General features: G+C 48.3%; 1 protein-coding gene and 1 long non-coding RNA gene across 2 annotated transcripts; one reads left to right on the top strand and one right to left on the bottom strand.

The window, feature by feature from the left end:
* Window positions 1–7,057: 7,057 nt before the first annotated feature.
* Window positions 7,058–9,867, top strand: LOC142906059 (uncharacterized). Its single transcript, XR_012930041.1, has 2 exons — window positions 7,058–8,250; window positions 9,527–9,867. It is a non-coding gene; the product is annotated as an uncharacterized LOC142906059 (long non-coding RNA).
* A 3,258-nt stretch (window positions 9,868–13,125) lies between these two features.
* LOC142906058 (uncharacterized) lies at window positions 13,126–18,125 on the bottom strand. Its single transcript, XM_076053502.1, has 2 exons — window positions 17,794–18,125; window positions 13,126–13,860 (listed from the first exon to the last, which is right to left on the bottom strand). The coding sequence occupies exons 1-2, from the start codon at window positions 18,032–18,034 to the stop codon at window positions 13,148–13,150; spliced, it is 954 nt and encodes a 317-aa protein (XP_075909617.1). The 5' UTR covers window positions 18,035–18,125; the 3' UTR covers window positions 13,126–13,147.
* Between the last annotated feature and the right edge of the window lie 743 nt (window positions 18,126–18,868).

Here is an 18,868-nt window from a genome sequence, read left to right as displayed (position 1 = left end):
GTCTCCCCAGTGGCAATGTTTTACACCTTGAGGCGAAGTCGCCCGTTCAGATAATTGTCGCTGGTGTTGGCCATGAGCGGGAATTGAACTCGGGTCACCGGGCCCGCAGCGCTCCAACCGCTACATCACCACTGCCGATTAACAACATCAATAACAACCTCTATTTGCAACTAAGTGGCGGTGACGTCACCACATCAATTGTGCCAGGCTTTGTGGACTTTCAGGCCACGTGAAGTGTCAAACGCCTGCTGGCAGGAGGTCACAGGACAGACCCAGGTGCGATGGGTTTACTGACTGAGATGGCTGGCAGATGCACCACCTGTGCCCCCTACTTTGCCGATGAACACACAGACACATACAGACATACACAGAGGAATGAGCTCCAACAAGAAGACCCCCACCCCCCACATTGAACCATTGTGGGGGAGTAGGGGAGAGTGGGGGTGGGAGGGGCACTCACCTGCACGGAGTAGTTGCTGTACACGCACTCTCCGTACGTGGGCACCAGGCGTAGGTACGGGTACTCCGTCTCCCGCCTGCAAGAAACAGCGGCGGTCACGGAGAGGAGGACGGTGCTCGTGGGCTTTGGTCCGAGCGGCCGGGGTCGCAGCGCCGTTGGGAATTAAACTAAAAACCAAACTATTTTTATTTCATCAGGTAAGGCCTCAACTGAGCTACATCGCTTTTTTTTCACAAGTGACCTGGACACAAAGGATAGCTCAATGAAGTGGCGTATCATGTGGAAATGCACAGCCACCAAATCCTTTAAATGCATGATTCTAAATGTGGAGGGACAAACCAGAGAACCCGCAGAAAAATCCACACGACCACGGCGAGAGAGAGAGACACTCAAACACCAACTACACAGCAGGCGTCAGGGTCAGGATCAAACCCGCGACCGCCTGCAAACCAGGCGAGGGAGATAACATCTCGACGCTGTGGCACCCATTATATTTAATTGGCACTCGCTGCAGGAGCCACGGGACCCTTACTTGGCGGCGGTGTTCACCACGGTGGACGACTGCATGGTCGACCTTTGGCTCATGGACATTCTCAACCTCTCCATCTCCTGTGCACAGACAAAGATCCCCCGTTTAGGTTTAACAGACTGTTGAGGCAAGTGTTGTTTTCGAGCACCTCCTCTGCACACACACACACAAGTTCACACATGTAGGGCAGCATGGTAGCAACGTCGTGGTAACACTTGCGCCTCGTGAGCAAGAAGCACCCGGGTTAATTTCCTGACTCGGACGCCCCTCTGTGTTTGTATGTTCTCCCCCGGTTCTGCACGGATTTCCGAAGGTTTCTCCTTGTTTCCTCCCATAACTAAAATAATCGCACAGTGTAACCGGTATTGGCCAAAATATCTGAATGGTGAAAAATACCTGAAAATTTACTCAATCAGGATCGTAGGGAGCAGTAGCAACATCGCTCCCCTCCAGTGAAAAAAACTTCGCAGGACCCTTCCGGAAAGAGAATCTTGAGACTCCGTACCCATCCACCTCTCCGGCAATTCAACAAGAGTAATTATTAGCATTATTTGGAGCCATGATTTAGTTCAAGAATTACGTTTTCTTTGTCTCTTTAAGTTCTGTTTTGTTTATTTTGACTTGGTCATCCCATTGTCTTAATAGAGCAATGTCTGATAATCAAATCACCTGCAATGCACCGAATCTCATCACATCTCGGACGTCGAGCACAGTTGAGCCTGGAAAGTGCTGGAATGGGCGATCACCATGCATGGCAGGTTATCATAGGCAGCTGCGGGGCTACTTTGTGGTTGGTGGAGGTAGCTTTGTGATATCCGCTTCTATAGGGCATTGATATGGCCTCGCAAGCAGTGCATTCACCACTTGTTGTGGAGCTTCGTAGTTGAATCCAGCGGCCCGCTCTAATTATTATTAGGGCGGGCAGTAATAATTACTAATAATTACCACAGCAATAATTACCGGTAAAAATTATTACTGCGGTGTGTTTTTCTCATTTTATCTAGGATTTTACGTTGCATATTTGTCAAAGCACTTGACAAGAATGATACATTTTACATTAATATTGGCTGATGGGGAAAAGGGTTGGAGTTTGAGTGTTGGGGAGGGGAAGGGATGGCAAGGAAAGGTAATGATAGGGAAAGGGAGAGGATGGCGAGGTTAGGAAGGTTAAGGTGGAGGATGGTTAAGGGTTTAAGGATGCGGACAGGAAGTAGTAATTGCCGGAATTATACCACGCGCCGCCAGCATCGCTCAAAGTGGACGTTCACGATCCCCCTGCGTCATTCGCAAGAGCAGGCCATTGTGTGCCACCAGCTTCAGAGTCCACATTTTACCAAATTCAAAAATTTACACCGCAAATGACTCAACTGGGATTGTAGGTAGCGGCAATCGTCGCCCCCCAACTGGCGGACTAACGCCCTGGGTCACTCGCAAATGAGACTTCACCCTTGGGTCTCTTGCATTCCCATCGGGTTAAACAAAGTCAACGTTACTTTTTTTCTCTTCCAACATAGCGTGGTCACATCCTGCTCCACTACTGCTCCGCGACGCGATGGCCACCCAGTGCAATCGGGTGGAAAATAGAAAATAAACGGTGGAGAAGACAACAACGGAGACATCTATGGCACATATCTTTGCCTGTATCAAAGTATGAATAATGATAATAGGTTTTAACCTTTCTGGCAATTAAATAGGTGTTAAGATTTTGATTTAAAGCTTTCGTGACTGCAGTAATTCATATTCTTAGTTTTTTCGGTAAAGTCACGTTGAAGAGAAACAACAAAATAACAAAATATATATAAAACAATAAAACATTCTCACGACGTTTCGACCATAACTCAAACGGTCATCATCAGGTGTGTCGGTTTGCATAAATTTATTTTGAAAACGGCATATTTATTTATTTATTTATATTAAAAAAATAACGTTTGCGTCACGCGCAACGATGGCAGTTTGCCAGGACTAGTCCATCTATTTTTTGAAAAGAGGAGGGGGGAGACGAAATTTGTTTTTATGTATGCTGTCTGAAAGGCACTGTAAGCGTGAACAATCAATCAAGAACTGAAATGATTTATCAAATCTTTCCAATGATTGCTAAGATATAATCCATCTTCTCGGTTGAAATTGTCTCTGTGTTTGTATATGTGGATAGCCTCATGAACGAATCTCTCATGGAAGCCATTGTAAGCCATCTGGCCATCTGGCTTCCATGAGAGATTCGTTCATGAGGCTATCCACATATACAAACACAGAGACAATTTCAACCGAGAAGATGGATTCTATCTTAGCAATCATTGGAAAGATTTGATAAATCATTTCAGTTCTTGATTGATTGTTCACGCTTACAGTGCCTTTCAGACAGCATACATAAAAACAAATTTCGTCTCCCCCCTCCTCTTTTCAAAAAATAGATGGACTAGTCCTGGCAAACTGCCATCGTTGCGCGTGACGCAAACGTTATTTTTTTATATATGTAAATAAATAAATATGCCGTTTTCAAAATAAATTTATGCAAACCGACACACCTGATGATGACCGTTTGAGTTATGGTCGAAACGTCGTGAGAATGTTTTATATATATATTGTTATTTTGTTGTTTCTCTTCAACGTGACTTTACCGAAAAAACTAAGAATAGGTGTTAAGATGTTCAAATACCAAATAGATGCCTTTTTCAGAAGCAACCACACAAACATGCTCTGATGATATATCAGAGCATGTTTGTTTGCATGTTCACCATAAGTACGTGTGGTTATAATGCAGACTTCATTCCTTGCAAAAGGTTTCTATTTGGTGTTTGAACATCTTAACGCCTGTTTTTTCTAGAAAGGGTAAACACCTATTCTTATTTTGACAACGGAAATGTAGTGCGAAAGAAAGGGATCGTGTGTCACCTCACGGAGCGTGGCGATGATCTGTTCCTGCTGGGAGATGGTGCGCTGCAGCTCCGCCAGGCGCTGATCACTGCCCTGGCTCGAGCTCTGGCTCTGCTGCTGGAAGCTCTCGATCCTCATCTGCACAAGACAAAGATCCACCCCCCTTTTAACAGACTGTCAGAGCAAGTGCTGTTAAGCGAGCATCTCTCAGGTTCTTTATTTCTCCTGGGAGAAATCCGATGAGCTATGAAACTCTTTTTCACAGACGTCCGGGAGATGTCTTTATGAAAGTCGGCACGGCACACGAGGGGGTGGCTGGGCAACACCACGCCCGGCCGCCTTTGCCTCCCCAGTGGCGATGTTTACATATCACACCAAGTACTCATTTGAATCTGAGTCGACCTAGGGGAGAACCAGGACAGGTTCAAATGATCGTCACTGGTGGTGGCCAACAGCGAGAATTGAACTGGGGTTGCCGGGTTCATAGCGCAATGCGCTAACCGCTACACTTCCGCTGTCCACTCAGCAACACAAATACAAAAATCCCCCGTTTAGCCTTAACAGATTGTTGGGGAAAGTGCTATTAGCAAGCACCTATGAAGGCCGTCACGGCACACGAAGGGGTGGGTGGCCAGCACCATGCCTATCGGCCTTTGTCTCCCTAGTGGCGATGTTTTACGCACCGCACCAGGTACTCATTTGAGGCCGAGTCGATCTAGGGAAGGCACAGGATCGGTTTAGATAATCGTCATTGGTGTTAGCTGTGAGTAGGAATCGACATAGACCTCGGGTCGCTGGGTTTGTAGAGCACACTACCGCTCTCCACCCATCGACACACACGCACGCACACACACGCACACACACACACGCACACAACTTTCGTGACTGCAGGAATCCATACTCTTTGGTTCTTTCGGTTGTGAGAAACAATGTATGCCCTCCATCCACAATAACCCTTTATTATTGGACCCTATATTTCCGTGATCCTATGAACAGCTTCCTAAAAAATGTGGATAAAATAAGGTGATATGTGATGTGGGTCGTGTAATTTAAATAATTCCCAGAGTGGTGAATCCAAAGCACTGACAATGACAGAGAAGCCATCGCTTTTCTCACCAGTTCAAGATTGGGTGCACAGTCGGTACCGTTATAATCGAGGCCTTCGTGAGAAAGGAGAATCGCGTTTAGCCGATGGCGTCTAGACGTGCGGACGCGCCACTCCTACGCTCGTTGCAAACGACTCCAACTAAGCGGAATGCGACATCGGGACTGTCATTATTTTTTACAGGGATAACCTATTCAATGTAAAACTATTTTGCTGGATTAAGCCTTTACTGTTTGATATCCCATTGTGTTCAGACATATCATGTACCGCGTTTCACGTTCATGTTTGTTAAAGCGGGCAAATGAGACTTCAAGAGAGCAGGAGTAGAGACTCGCTCGCAGTGTGCAACCCCCTGGGTCACCAAAGTGGCCAAAGCGATGTAATGAAAGCGAATCGGGATCGGAGCAAAAAAACGCAAGTTGGCTCGGACAAATGACTCTGAATGCTTTACCCGTTAAAAAATAAGTCACGTCATGAGAAGCCAAAGAGCTGAATAGGACTCTGACAGGGTAATGGGCAAGAGGCCGTTGCAGCGACGGAAGTGAACGAAGCGCGGCAAAATCAGTGGCGCAGTTTTTGGCAGCTCAAAAAATACTGCCCACTTCTGATGTCCACCCGCTGCAGCTAAGATGAGAAGATGGTTTCAAATTAAGCAACCATTGGAAAGATGTTCTAAATCGAACCAAACATTAAACTAATTTTCAATGATACAGTATATTTTTCAAGTAGTGGTACCCCAAACTTTCGCAGCTCTTAAAAAAAATTCCCTTTTCACACCACCAATAGGTAAACTCCCCCTCCCCCCCCTCGCCAACCGGCATGTTCACCCGCATGTACAATCAAATGAAAATGTTTATGCTAATTCCTTTGTCAAGGCACCTTGTTTCTTCGCACACAGCTTAAAGGTCGCGGTCTGAGCGTGGCTGTGTTTCACTCCAGCGCTGTCCTCGAGACAGTCTGCTCCCTTCACCTGATGAAGGCCGCTTGTGTTGTGGCCGAAACGTCGTGATTTTTGTTGTTTTATTTTTTACCTACGTGACTTTACCGAATAGAACCAAAGAGTATGCTTGCAGTGGTGGAAATATGGCTGTGGGCCCTTTTCAAGTGGTAGCCCTCACGTGACCGTGCACAGAACGCGTGACGTGAAGCTGTTGGCCGTGTGTTAGCCATGGGCCCTGGGTTCCCCCCCACACCACCCCCCGCTGCAGGAGGAATTCCAGTTCATAGAAACGTTTGCGTCGTTTGAGCTGTGCTTTTTCCAGGTCCTTGTCTCCATAGGTACAGAAGAGCTACATTATGAGAGAGGGGAGATACATAACCTCAGATGTATATACAGACACCCAAGTAGGGGGAACTGACTGAAATAGCGTGATCAACCGGACTATGCGTTAATTGTGTTTTGACCGACCGTCTGTGTTGCTTTACATGGTTTCCAATTTTTTTTTTTGCTAAACCGTGTTTGTCTGGTATGCTTCTCTCTGTGTCCCCTGTTGTATCTGTGTCAGTTCCCCCTACTTGGGTGTCTATAAATACATCTGAGGTTGTGTGTCTCCCCTCTCTCGTAATTTAGCTCTTCTGTACCTGATGATGGCTGCTTGTGTTGCAACCGAAACGTCGTACGCTATTATGTTATTTTATTATTTCTTATTTATTCGTGACTTTACCGAAAAAACCAAAGAGTAATCCCTGCAGTCACGAAAGCTTCAAATCAAGTCAGTCGGAGGAATGTCGTGCAAAAGTGAATTCAAACTCTTACTTGCCATACAGTTATCAAAACGTTACGCGATTACTGCATTTATTGCATTTCTACATTTAGTGCTACAGCAGCAATAGCAGCAGCTACATCATCGTCATCAGAACAACATCAATGTCAACAGCAGCAGCGACAGCAATGTAATTTCAGCATCCTGATCATGACGGCCATCATCTCCTTAACCGTAAAACTTCATCTGTTGTCGAGAGTTGAGGTTGTTGTGCATGCACAAAGCCATAGAACTTCACTGGAGATTTATTCCGGGTCACTTTAGCCTGGAGCCTTGCATAGGGAAATGACTGCACGTTAATGCAAAATGTAACCGAAACTCCCTATTTACATATTTTCTGTTTCCTAAATTTAGTATAAACATAATTTTAGCATATCGTGCATTTCTCCATCTAGTGTTACAGCAGCAGTTACATGATCAGAAACAGCAGTAGCATCATCAGCATCTGTCGGGGAGGCTGACCCCCGTCCCCTCGCTCATGTGGGATCCACTGCTCCCCTCTTCCGTGTCCTGGGAGGGTTGCTGTTCACCGACTCCCCCACCCCCCCCCCCTTCGCTGGGGCCCCTCTGGGCATGATCAGCAGCTGGCGCGTAGCCACCTGAGATTAATTCGCACCCGCTCCCCCTCGCGTGCTCCTCTAAACGCTATGCACGCCGTACGCGCCCGCAGCCACCAAAATTCGACGCGGCTACCTGCCCGGCGCCGCGCACCAATCGCACGCGCGGGACCCGGGGCCGGGGGTCAGAGGGCGGGGGCGTCACTCGTACGCGCGCCGCCGATTGGAGGAGATGCCCCGGAGCTGATTTAAAGGGCTGTACGACCACACTCACAGGTACGCCGCCGCTGCACCTCTCGCACACGCTAACCAAAGGTCGCACGAGTAATCTCACGTACCCTCGTACAAGTCCAACGCCGCTCACCACCCGCACACGCTAACCACGAGCTACACTCAGCTAACCTCGCATGCACGGTGCCCATCTACCTCGCGTGCACGTTAACTACGAGCTACACAGTGGCGAGCGCACACACGCGGGTAAAATACACGCTCGTACGCAAACACAGGATACCACGACGAGAAGGCTCACAGTACCATGCACCCCTCTCCGTACTCGCAGGGACGACACGACGAGGTTTATTGACTACCGGTGCTTTATTCCCCCGAGAATAATGAAGCTAAACTACCCGCGTCAGTGTGGGCCAGCAGGGCAGGTATAACCTATCTCCCGGCGGTCTAGGACTCAATCTGTCCCCGTCTCTCCCCAATCTCTCTCCCTAAGGGATATTCCCGTTTATCTCACCTCTCTCCTTCGTACTCATGGATCGACTCCGAGGTGCAGGAAGCCGTGGAAAGGCGAGGCTGCACCTAGTCCTGGCTGGGAACGAGGCCTGGCTGCGCTGCAACTCGTCTCACGGACATTCCAGTAGCAGACACGATGACTCCTCCGATCCTTGATTCCAGAAGAACCCGACTACCTGGCCCCTACCTTCCCTGCCCTTTTTATTGTTCCCACATCAAAGGTAATGTGCCGCTAATCCGCTGGCCTCTCATCCAATCAGGAGCCTCGGATTTCCCGCTCTTCGCTAATCCGATCGGTGCTCTCTCCGACGTCCGCTTTTCACACACGTTGTACACACACTGTGCAGGGAGAGGGCCCCCCTGCCTTCCCGCCGCTCGCTACTCCGCCCCACCCCTTACCTGCCTGCTGACCAGTGTGTGTTTTGGTTGTCTCCTATCCGCGGTGGCTTAGCAGCCCCGTCGTGACCACGTGATTACAACCCAAGTCACGGCGCCGCAGTGCACACTAGCCTCGGGGGAGGTCGCCCAATTCCCTGGTCGTAGGAAACCGTGAAGTTTGGTCCCATGAGGGGGCATCGGCCAGGTGACCTCCCCTCGGGGCTCTATGTGGGGGTGTGTGTTTGTTCATGTGGGGGGTGGTGAGGGAAGAGCGGCGTCGGCCCCGTCGCTCGGAGGTGGCGGTGGCGCGGCCACGGCGTCGGCAGGACGGCTTCGCTGCTGCGGCATCACAGTGGCAGGCACGGCTCCGGCGGAGCGGCTTCGCTGCTGTGGCACCACACACCATCATCAGCAGCAGCAGTTAAATGATCAGCAAAAGATGGGACAACGCCAGCTTTAACAACAATGGCACGAATCTGGATCATCCTCTCGCATTGTCAAACTTTTCTTTTTTTGTTCACAGTTCAGGTTGCTGTGACTTGTTTTACCAGTGGTGTTAACCCTCGAACCTTACGTGGGGAAAATACTGCACGTTAGTCGGGGGAATGTGGTGCAAAAGTGAATTCAAAAACTACATGAGCAGATAGCTCGTAGTAGGAGGTGTCCACTGCACATTTCGTCATTTGTTGTTTCCACTTTCTGTCTTGGCTCTAGTAGTGGTCACATCTTCTGGCACCAATCTCTTAATGATGTCGTCGTCAAACCATTCTCTGTTACCTCTTCCTCTCTTGCCGGTTCCTTCCATTTTTCTGAACAACACACTTTAAATTGTCCTGTTGTTGTCCAAAGAGTGGCAGTTTCCTTCTCATCACTGCCTGCATCATCATCAGGTTGTCTTTAACTACGTGCAACCTTTTTCTCACTTCTACGTTTGTCACTCTTTGGGTCCAGCTAACATGTGGCATCCTGTAGCAATACATTTCGAGTGCCAATATGTTATCTCTGTTAGTCTTCTTTTAATGCCCAAGTCTCACAGACATGCAAATAAAGCTGTTACTGAACCCGCATGGTCTTAAGATGTTCAGCTTGGTCTTGCAACAGATGTGCTTGCTTCTCCAGAAGCTGGGGTGATCACGTGGCCAGTTGGAGATCCTCATCGAGAATTCGAGGTGGTCGTGGCTAGGGGCGGAGCGAGCCCCGCCACACAGAATATCAGCCTGGCCCCCAGTGGGACCGGCTGCTGTTGTTCATTCAGAAGACTTCACGTCCCTGCTCCACGTTCTAAAGAGTCTCCAACTTTGAGGACCCGGACCCGAGCTGTGGTCCGGTCCGTTGTAGCTAGTTACGTGTGATTAGTGTGGATAGCCTGGTTGTCCACCACCATAGAGTACTATCTGGTGAAGGGGCAGTTACCCCTTCGTGTTAACGTGGTAATGTTAATAAATGTGTTGCCTCCAAAAGTACGTCTGAGTTTCCGTTTGAGCTCACTACACATCTATCATATCAAACTATTTTGCAGCATAATTAACAGCATACATCTTACACAACTAACACGGTCAAACATGTACCCTTTAAATGAATGCATTTCCCGCTCTGATAAACTTCAAACTGCAGCGTGTTTATCGAATTGTTGTAGAAGGTCGTGGTTTGTTTCAGTTGATTTATTTTGGTATAGCCCTGTGAGCCATTCGGCTCTTGAATCGGGTGCAGCCACAACAAACAAAAAAAACAAAAACACGAACAAGAAAAACATCTTAAAGTGACTATGTGACTTTGCAAACAGAAAATCCATGAAAAACAGCAAAATATTCCTGAAAAAGCACCGTACACCAACGCTATGTGCAAAAATCCCAGTGGGATGCAAGTCAAACAACAACATTAACCACAGGAAATTTTAGAATAAGGCCATCAGTCTAACTCCGTACTACAACAAAACAAACATGTCCAAACCAAAAAACGTTTTCGAAATAAAAAAAAATGAAGCCATAATTGCAACATGACAGTGATCACAGGGACTGTGACCGAATATGTACAATAAACTACATAAATAACATGTAACACCAAATCATAGAGCCATAGGTGGCTGCATGAGTTACTCCACAACAACAGAAGCATCAGTCGGAGTAGCAAATTTTTCAATGCACCTTTAAGATCAGCACGCTAAATCAAAATACAGATAATACTTTGCAGCGTCATCTGGAGCGAAAACATTTTATTTTATTTTACGCCAATGAATAGCAGTGGCAGCTAGGGGTGTACAACTCCTCTAGAGCAGTTTTGAGAGAATATCTCATTGGTAGCGATTCAAGTTGCAGTTTATTGGCAATAGCATTCCAGACCCTGGGGGCATCAATAGCAAAGGCCCTTCCTCCAGTTTTTGTACGGCAATAGGGAATGTGAAGCTGGTAAATGAGTGAAGACCTGAGGTCAAATTTGTTCTTTGAAACAGAGAGGAGATCCAGCAGGTAGTCTGCGGATATTTTTTGTAAGTGCTTCGAGCAGATGTAGCTGAAAGTAGGATAGAGCACCTTGAGGAGCGTTGCCCTCGACCCCCTCCGGGAGGCTGTACGCTTTCACTTGGCACTCCCGTCCCTTACCGGCCAGTCTGTTGTGCGCCTCCTCAAGCTCCAGCAGCCTGGCTTCGTGGGTCTTCATTTCGCCGCTCTGCTCGTCTAGCGTAGTGTGAAGGGTCGTATATGGCTGCCTCCTGCTTCTCTACCCTCCTCAAAAGTTTCTCGACCTCTCGTTGGGGACCTGAAGCAGGCCAGTATTCTCTTCGGTTTTTTTTTCCAGAAGGGATTATAAGAGCTCTCGTTCCTCCCACTCGTGTCTTCGGTGTCAACTTGAACGGAGAGGCCAGCGGAGACGAACCCGTGGCTTTTTTCCCGGGGGATCTGTCTTCAATGGAGCAGGACGATACGGAGAGGAAGTCCCCTTGGCCTAGCCATGAGGTCAGGCTCGAGTTGCTTACTGAGGCGCCTACACCTAAGCAGTCTGTGGAACACCCTAGGAAGCTCTAAAGTAGAAAACAAGCTTTTCATAGGCCCCCTATAAAGTGCTCACTCGGCCATGACTTCACCGGAACTCGTTTAATTAACACTTTTAAAATAAAAAATCACGACGCAAACTGAATATTTGATTCCAAATCGGTTTAATCACCACCACCATGACGCAGTAGCAAGGCTGGCACATCGCAGTGCAGCTGCTGGGCTGAATCATGTAAATAATCAAACCTAGAAATATCCTTGATGTACCCACAAAAGTCACATTGAGTCTCGGGACTCAGCTCCGTTTTGCATTAAGGTGTTTGATCATTTCCAAGCATCAGGGTTCCGCACGGAGAAGGAAACAGGAGAAATGCACAAATGTTGAGAAGTTTGCTTGGCGTTAGAAGTCAGTACAGAAAATTTGGCCCCACACCTATCACAATAACGAATCAGTGTTTTACGGGGGCACGCTAAGCGAGGTCTGCCTGTATTAAAATGTACTTCCATCTACGAATCGTGATGTAACAATTTTTACGTGTAACATGCCCCACGGTTTTTCTTGATCTAGAAGGAGAGAGAACTGATGATCTGTGTGCTGACGATGGTGGTGATGATGATCTCGTAATGGCTGTTCACTTCGAGGAGTGGGAGAGTCTGATGGAGAACCTTGATCGTTCCAATAAGAGGTAGGGCCTTACCATTTGCCCTACCAAATCTAAGCAGTACCTGCCTGGATATTTTGTATATCTTCAAATACTCCACCCCCCTCAACTCCGCATGATAGGCAGTTGTGGAAAGAGTGGAGGTGTTCCCATACCTGGCCAATTTGGTTATGACCAGCTCCGATTTCAGAGCAGAGGTCTTACTCTGAATTAGTCCAGGAACATACCCTTTTTTTCAGCTGCATGGCGCTGTATAGAAGCTACATGGCCTATCACTCTGTAGTGACTTGTAGCGTCATTCCCGTGCACACACACACGCGTGACGTCACTATGCGGGGGAGCTTCACTACCACACGGGCCTACACATACACACATGACGTCATCCCGTCTGGATACGGGAATGACATCATGGCCGGTTCAGGGGATCTGGAGGCCGTGGGTGAGTGCGCGGGGGTTGTGTGAGGCCGTGGCACTCTTGAGTGAACCCGGCTGGACACGAGACGGGATTTAAGGTTGGGGCCGGGGCCCCAGGGGCACCTTGGGTGCCACGTGGACAGGAGAGGAGCTTCTCGAGAGTTCTCAAAGGTGGGCGTGGCCGGGGTGTGGCCCGGACACCCCGAGGCGCATATAAGCGGCTTCCACACCGGGTTCGGGGCTGCTCGTGTCCGGGAAGAAGATGCCTCATGAAGACGCCTCGTGAAGAAGAGTCAAGCCTCAAGTCAGCGTGGCCAACCAGTAGCCCTTCTGGCTTGGCCACGCTAGTATCTGAGAGTCAAGTGTTAGTGAGTGATGGTGTGTGTGAGCGAGAATAGGTCGGTGGTCACCACCCTATGTTAAGTGTTGCGTTGTGTTAATAATAAATAGTGTTGCCTCCCAAGAAGTTGCGAGTGTGCCTAATTCGAATCCATTACAACTCCATACAAAACTCTGTTTTTGTTCTTCCATAGTTGTCCTCTCCCTCCCAACAATGCTCTCTCGAAAGCAAAATGTGGCCATTATTTCGGCGTGACAAACACAACATTGAAAGCAAAACATCAAAAGTGTAATGACTACACGAAAGGCAAGAACCTCAGGGTCCAACAGTTTATTTCTCAAGGGATATTGACAAATGCAGAGCCAGGAGTGGTGGAGGTGGTTCGGCCTGCAGATGCAGGGGTGGTATCGATGGATCGACCGACAGATGCAGGGGTAGTGGCGGTGATTCTTCTAGTAGTAGCCGACCGTTGGAGTTCTCGAATAAAATTACGCAATTTGGCGATCCTTTGGGCTTTGGCACAGGCGGTGGTGGTGGCACCAATGTTGATGGTGGTGGATCTCCCGGCAGAAACTGGGGAGGCAGTGGTGCATCTACCAGCATGAGCTGGGTTGGTGGTGGCAGTGAGGGAGCTGCCAGCAGCAGCTGGGGTGGCAGCGTTAGATCTCGTGGCAGCAGCCGGGGGGTTGGATCTGTATGTGGCGACCGTGGTGGTAAAGGGGGCGATTAATCTCCAGGCAGCAGCCGGGGTGGTGGTGACGGTGAGGGAGCTGCCAGCAGCAATTGGGGTGACAGCGTTAAATCTGCCAACATCAAGCGCCATAGCGGTGGGGGTGAATAATATGCCAGAAGCAGTCGGGGTGGGGGTGTTGATGCATCTCCCAGCAGCATCCCTGGTGGTGGCGGCGGAACTGCATGTGGCTGCCAGGGTGGCGTTGGAGGCAGTGGTGGTGTTGGTGGAGACCGTGGCCGTGGCTTTCTCCAGCTCGTTGAGCTGTCGACGCATCATCTCCAACTGCAGATGGAGCTCTGCATTTTCCCGTTTGTATCCTTGGGTACAGGCAAATCATCAACAGTTTGGTCAACATTAGCCTCTACATGAGCCTTCTAATCATCGCAACTCTTCAAACTATATCGCTTATATAATGTACATAATTTCAGTCACACCAAAAATTACATATAACACATCAGGGCTGTGGCAATTACAGCTTCGTAATAGCAATATCTTGCCTGTCCACAGAAGCCCATGAACTAACGTTGCACATACAAACCCACAGACTCAGAGGCCCGTAGACTGAGTCACATATAGCGGAGAATAGGGGCAGGAACGCTGTGGTGGAAGTGAAAATATGAACCCAACTGCGTCCTTCTCAATGGAACCAGGGACAAAAGTGTCATCATAGGCTTTCCTTCGCAGTCGAGGATTAATATCTTCCATAGAAAAGTTGGATTTTCTGTGGGTCTAAAGATGGATGAAGAGACCAACCTGGGATCGACAGATTCTGCCGCAACTTGGGCACGTGTCCAGAAATAGTGGTGGGTGGAACTGCGTTAGTAAGTCGGGCTGCAGCATGCTGTTTCCACCAGTCCCGCTTTTCCTCTTCCTGTTCCTGATGTTGAGTTTCAAAATGTTTGGCTCCTTGAAATAGACTCTGTCTCCACCTGAGGTGATCCTGGGCAAGAGACTCCCATGAGTTGGTGTCGATGGAGCACTTCTTCATGTTGTCCTTGAGGACATCCTTGAAGCACTTTCTCTAACGGCCTTCATCCTCCCACTGAATGAAGTTTGACAGCTTTTCATTTGGGCATTGGTGGAAGAGGTCTTGCTTAATCGAGTCCTTGAGACCTTCAATGTTAAAATTCTGTAGGCATCTCTTCCAAAACAGCTGTCATTTGGGAGCCAGTTGTATGGACATGGTTGAGCAGGTGAGTCGATGATCAGTCCAGCAATCATCAGCTGCTAGAACAGCCTGGGTGATGCAGATATCTGTGCGATCCCGGGCATGGACAATGACGTAATCTATCAAGTGTCAGTGCTTCGATCACGGATGATGCCATGATGTTTTATATTTGTTTTTATGGCGGAACAGGGTGTTGATGATGATGAGTCCATGTTCCGTGCATTTAGTCAAGAGGAGGATGCCGTTGGAATTGACTTTATCCATTCCTTCCTTGCCGATGGTTCCATTACAGAGGTTTAAGTCTCTTCCAACTCTGATATTAATATCAACGAGCAGAATAAGCTTGTCTCCCACGAAAACGGGAGAAAGGACCTGGTCAAGATTGGCATAAAATTCCTCTGTGGTTTCATAATCGGAGTGAAGAGTCGGGGCATATGCGCTGATGACAGTGGAATATTGGCTCGCCACCACTTTGAGGATGAGGCGCTCACTGATTCTGATAGTTTTGTTTCCACCGCAGTAATGGGGATCCTTCTGAATGTGGTTATCCAGTCGGAAAAGAGTGAGACAGACTGTTAAGGGAAACTTTTTTAGCCCGTTCCCCACGTGGGGTGAGCAGAGTGGATCCTTAAAAAGGACTGCTTAGTCGCAGTTACAGAAACACACTCTTTTCTCCACCGAGTGTTAGACGACCATCTTGTAGCTGCCGCCTTTGTGCTAGTTTGTGGCTAGAAGCTTCCAGACTTCACAATCGTGCTCCCGTCGTCACTAGCTGGTCGCCAAAGAATTGTATTGAATGTGCCAGAAGATATTGTTCCTTTAATGAAACACGCCTGTACGTGATTTATTTTATTGTGGAGAAGCTGTTGTACAGCAGCTTCCACGCAGTTCTTGATAGAACGGGCCCATGAATGCAATGGCAAGGAGATCAATACGATTGGAGATATCGTTCTGCTGCTGTCTTGGTCCGCCTTCACAGCTGTTGAGATGTTAACATCTTGTTCCTCCTGCTCTATTGAGGACTTGTTAACCCATGGTATGCTTATTATAATGGTGGCCTATACTCGCCATGTCACAGCATAGTTAAAGGGTATATGTCGCTTTTCAAGAGGAAAAGCATTGGAATCTACAGTCCTAACCACACCCAGGTGGTGCTGTCGCTGCTTGGTACACAACTGCTTATCCGCCAGGGTGGCCGCTGCTTATTTTGCAGCTAACCTTGACAGAAGGTCGTTCCACTATCCGCCACCTGCGGAGATGCTGGGTAGCAGTGCAGGTCTACCACCAAATTGTAGTGGCGGATTATCAATATATATCTACATACATAATTCACAAGTATGAAAACATAAGAATAGGTTTTACCCTTTCTGGCATTAAATCAGGTGTTAGGATGTTCAAACACCAAATAAATACCTTCGTAAGGAATCAAGTCTGCATTCACCACACACACTTGTGGAGAACATGCAAACAAACATCCTCTGATAATATATAGTCTTTGACATTGATTGGCCTACACCAGAGACAGTCTTCTTTATGGCCTAGCCTCACCAGTATTAGACCAGAGAACGCAAAAAGGCGAATAGTACAAAGACAATGCCCTATCAGAGCATTTATAGCACGGGGCGAGCAGCTATATCATGAGACCTCTTTGCCAGTATCAAAGTATGAAAAATAGGAATAGGTTTTACTATTTCTGGCAATAAAACAGGTGTTAAGATGCAAGAGTCGGTCATCTTACGGATCTCGCAAATGGAACAAGGGAGAAAAACGTAGGGACAATTGTGTAACATGCCTGCGAATATGTTATTGTATTAAATGAAGGTGCAGCTGAAACAGGCAAAATATGATCATTTCTGAGTCAATGCCTGCGCCCCGCCTTGTGCTCAGTCTCAGTACGGTCCAGGTCCAGTTGACTGGGCTCCATGACCCAGTCAACGCAGCCTCGATTTCTGGAGGAGCTCAATGATGGGACTGTGTCTTGATTTTTAAAAGGTTCTGTGAGCTCGCACAATCCAGTGTCTCTCCACAACCGGCCAGCCTGAATGTATCAAAACCAGGCCCAGATATTCCTTTAGAAGGCTCCACGTTTCTCAAGAATAGAGATGGGAGGTTATAACTGTGGCCAAGAAGACCCGAAGCTTTGTATGGAGTCACAGGCTAGGTATCTTACACAGCTCATGAAAATATAATGCTGCTCGAATAAGTCAGATTGAGACCTTGGCTGCCAAACTCAAGTTGGTTATTAGCAGACTGCCCAAATACAGAAACTTCAAACTCTCTCCACAACTGCCCCATCACATGTGCATACATACAGACAAACAGACATGCACATAGACCCTAAGACTCACAAGACAAATAGATGTGTACAGAGACACTTAGACTTGCAGAGATCCATTGACTTAGAATGAGACCCATGTATGTGCATACAGGCCAATACACACACTGAAATGAATATACTCACCTACACGGAGAACCACAGAAGCACATAGACACATAAACACGCTCTGAGGCACGCTGACACGCTCAGAGACACATTGACACGGAAACAAAAAGACACATCCTCCATATAGCCTTAACAGACTGTTGGGGCAAGTGTAGTTAACTAAAACCTATGAAGGCCGGCACGTATATGAGGGGGTGGGTGGCGAACACCACGTCCGATCGCCTTTATCTCCCCAGTGGCAATGTTTTTACACGCTATACCAGGTACAAATTTGAGGCTAAGTCGACCTCAGGGAGGGCCAGGACTGGTTTAGATAATTATTACTGGTGTTAGCCATGAGCGGGTATCGAACTCGGGTCGTCGGGTGTGTAACGCAGCGCGCTAACCGCTACCCCACCGTTCCCCACATAAACACGCACACGGATCCATGGACACACACATAGACTGATGATAGAATCTCTTACACAGAGATTTACAGGTGCACATAGACACACACTGAGACCGAGAGATGTGCACAGGGACACATAGAAGCACACATATATACTTAGACACGCAGAGCCACTGAGGTGCACACAAACACAGACTCGCACATAGCCCTTGAGACTCACGACTCACGTCGAGACCGATATACGCGCTTACTGTAGCTATTGTTGACATAAAAGTAGAGCACGGCCCAGAACATCACGGACGCTGCCGTGAACGCCAAGATTGCAGCCATCACTGCGTCGATGCCCGTGGAGGGGTTAGCTTTTGGGGGCAGCTCGCAAGGGCAGCTGTCGCAGGGATTCTCAACGACATCTCCTTCTTCTCCTCCTACAGTGCTGATCCAGTTGAACAACATTCGCCAGAGGAGGTCAAGCAGCACCTCGGAATTCCCCATCCTCGCTTGCGAGCTGCTGCGCGTGTCTGACCGTTGTCCCCGAGTGGCGTCGCAAGAGTGACGTCACGGTCACGTGAACGTGACGTCACCGCAAGTTTCCGGTGGGGGCGTTCCCCTAGAGCACGGTCACGTGGGCTACTGCAGCCACGCTCCTTGCGACGTAACAGAGCGGCGTTTTGAACCCCGCTCTCCACCTCTACTAGGGGAACTCGATTGTTCAGGCTGCTGTGTGGACTTCTCTTTAGCGTGGCCGTTGCTGCTGCTGCTGCTCACGCATGAATACACTGGCGGCGTTGTGTTATTCACGACGTGACAACTTTCATTGGCTATGTCGGGTGGAGGAGGGGTGTACGAAACTAAGAGTGTGCGTTCAGAGACAAATCCGTGCAAGACAGACAGGGGGCCGTCCATAAATTACGTCACGCGATTTTGGACGATTTTTTTGACCCCCCCCCCCTCGTCACACGGCGTCACAAAAAGTCAGACCCCCCCCCCCCTCAAATGTGACGTCACAAAGTGCTGCTCCCCCCTCCCCAAAAAAAATATATAAAGCATGCTTCAAATCGCTTAAAACTATTGTCATTGTTGTGCGTATTTAATGTGGCGCTGCACTCTGATGTTGTAGGAGAAACATTTATTAAAAAAGTCAATTTAATTAAGTAGATCGTGTTGTGTCTATATTTATTTTAAGTTGCGCATATTGATGTGACGTCACATTTCTCAACCACCCCCCTCGTCACACATCGTCACAAATGTCTGACCCCCCCCCCCGCCCAGGTGCGTGACGTCATTTATGGACGGCCCCACACTTGTTGTCTGATCGTCTTTGTTGTT

This window comes from Petromyzon marinus, chromosome 61 (genome assembly GCF_048934315.1).
Source record: "Petromyzon marinus isolate PM22_M1 ecotype Great Lakes invasive population chromosome 61, UKy_Petmar_22M1.pri1.0, whole genome shotgun sequence".
In the NCBI taxonomy this organism is placed as follows: Eukaryota; Metazoa; Chordata; class Hyperoartia; order Petromyzontiformes; family Petromyzontidae; genus Petromyzon; species Petromyzon marinus.
Note: the sequence above shows the minus strand (reverse complement) of the source record. Positions and strands in the feature narration are given on the sequence as shown.

Coding starts and splice junctions, on each gene's coding strand:
- LOC142906058 (XM_076053502.1), bottom strand. CDS start 18,034: ATGGGGAATTCCGAGGTGCTGCTTGACCTCCTCTGGCGAATGTTGTTC. Junction 13,861..17,793: donor TTATGTCAACAATAGCTACA/GTAAGCGCGTAT, acceptor CCTGTACCCAAG/GATACAAACGGGAAAATGCA.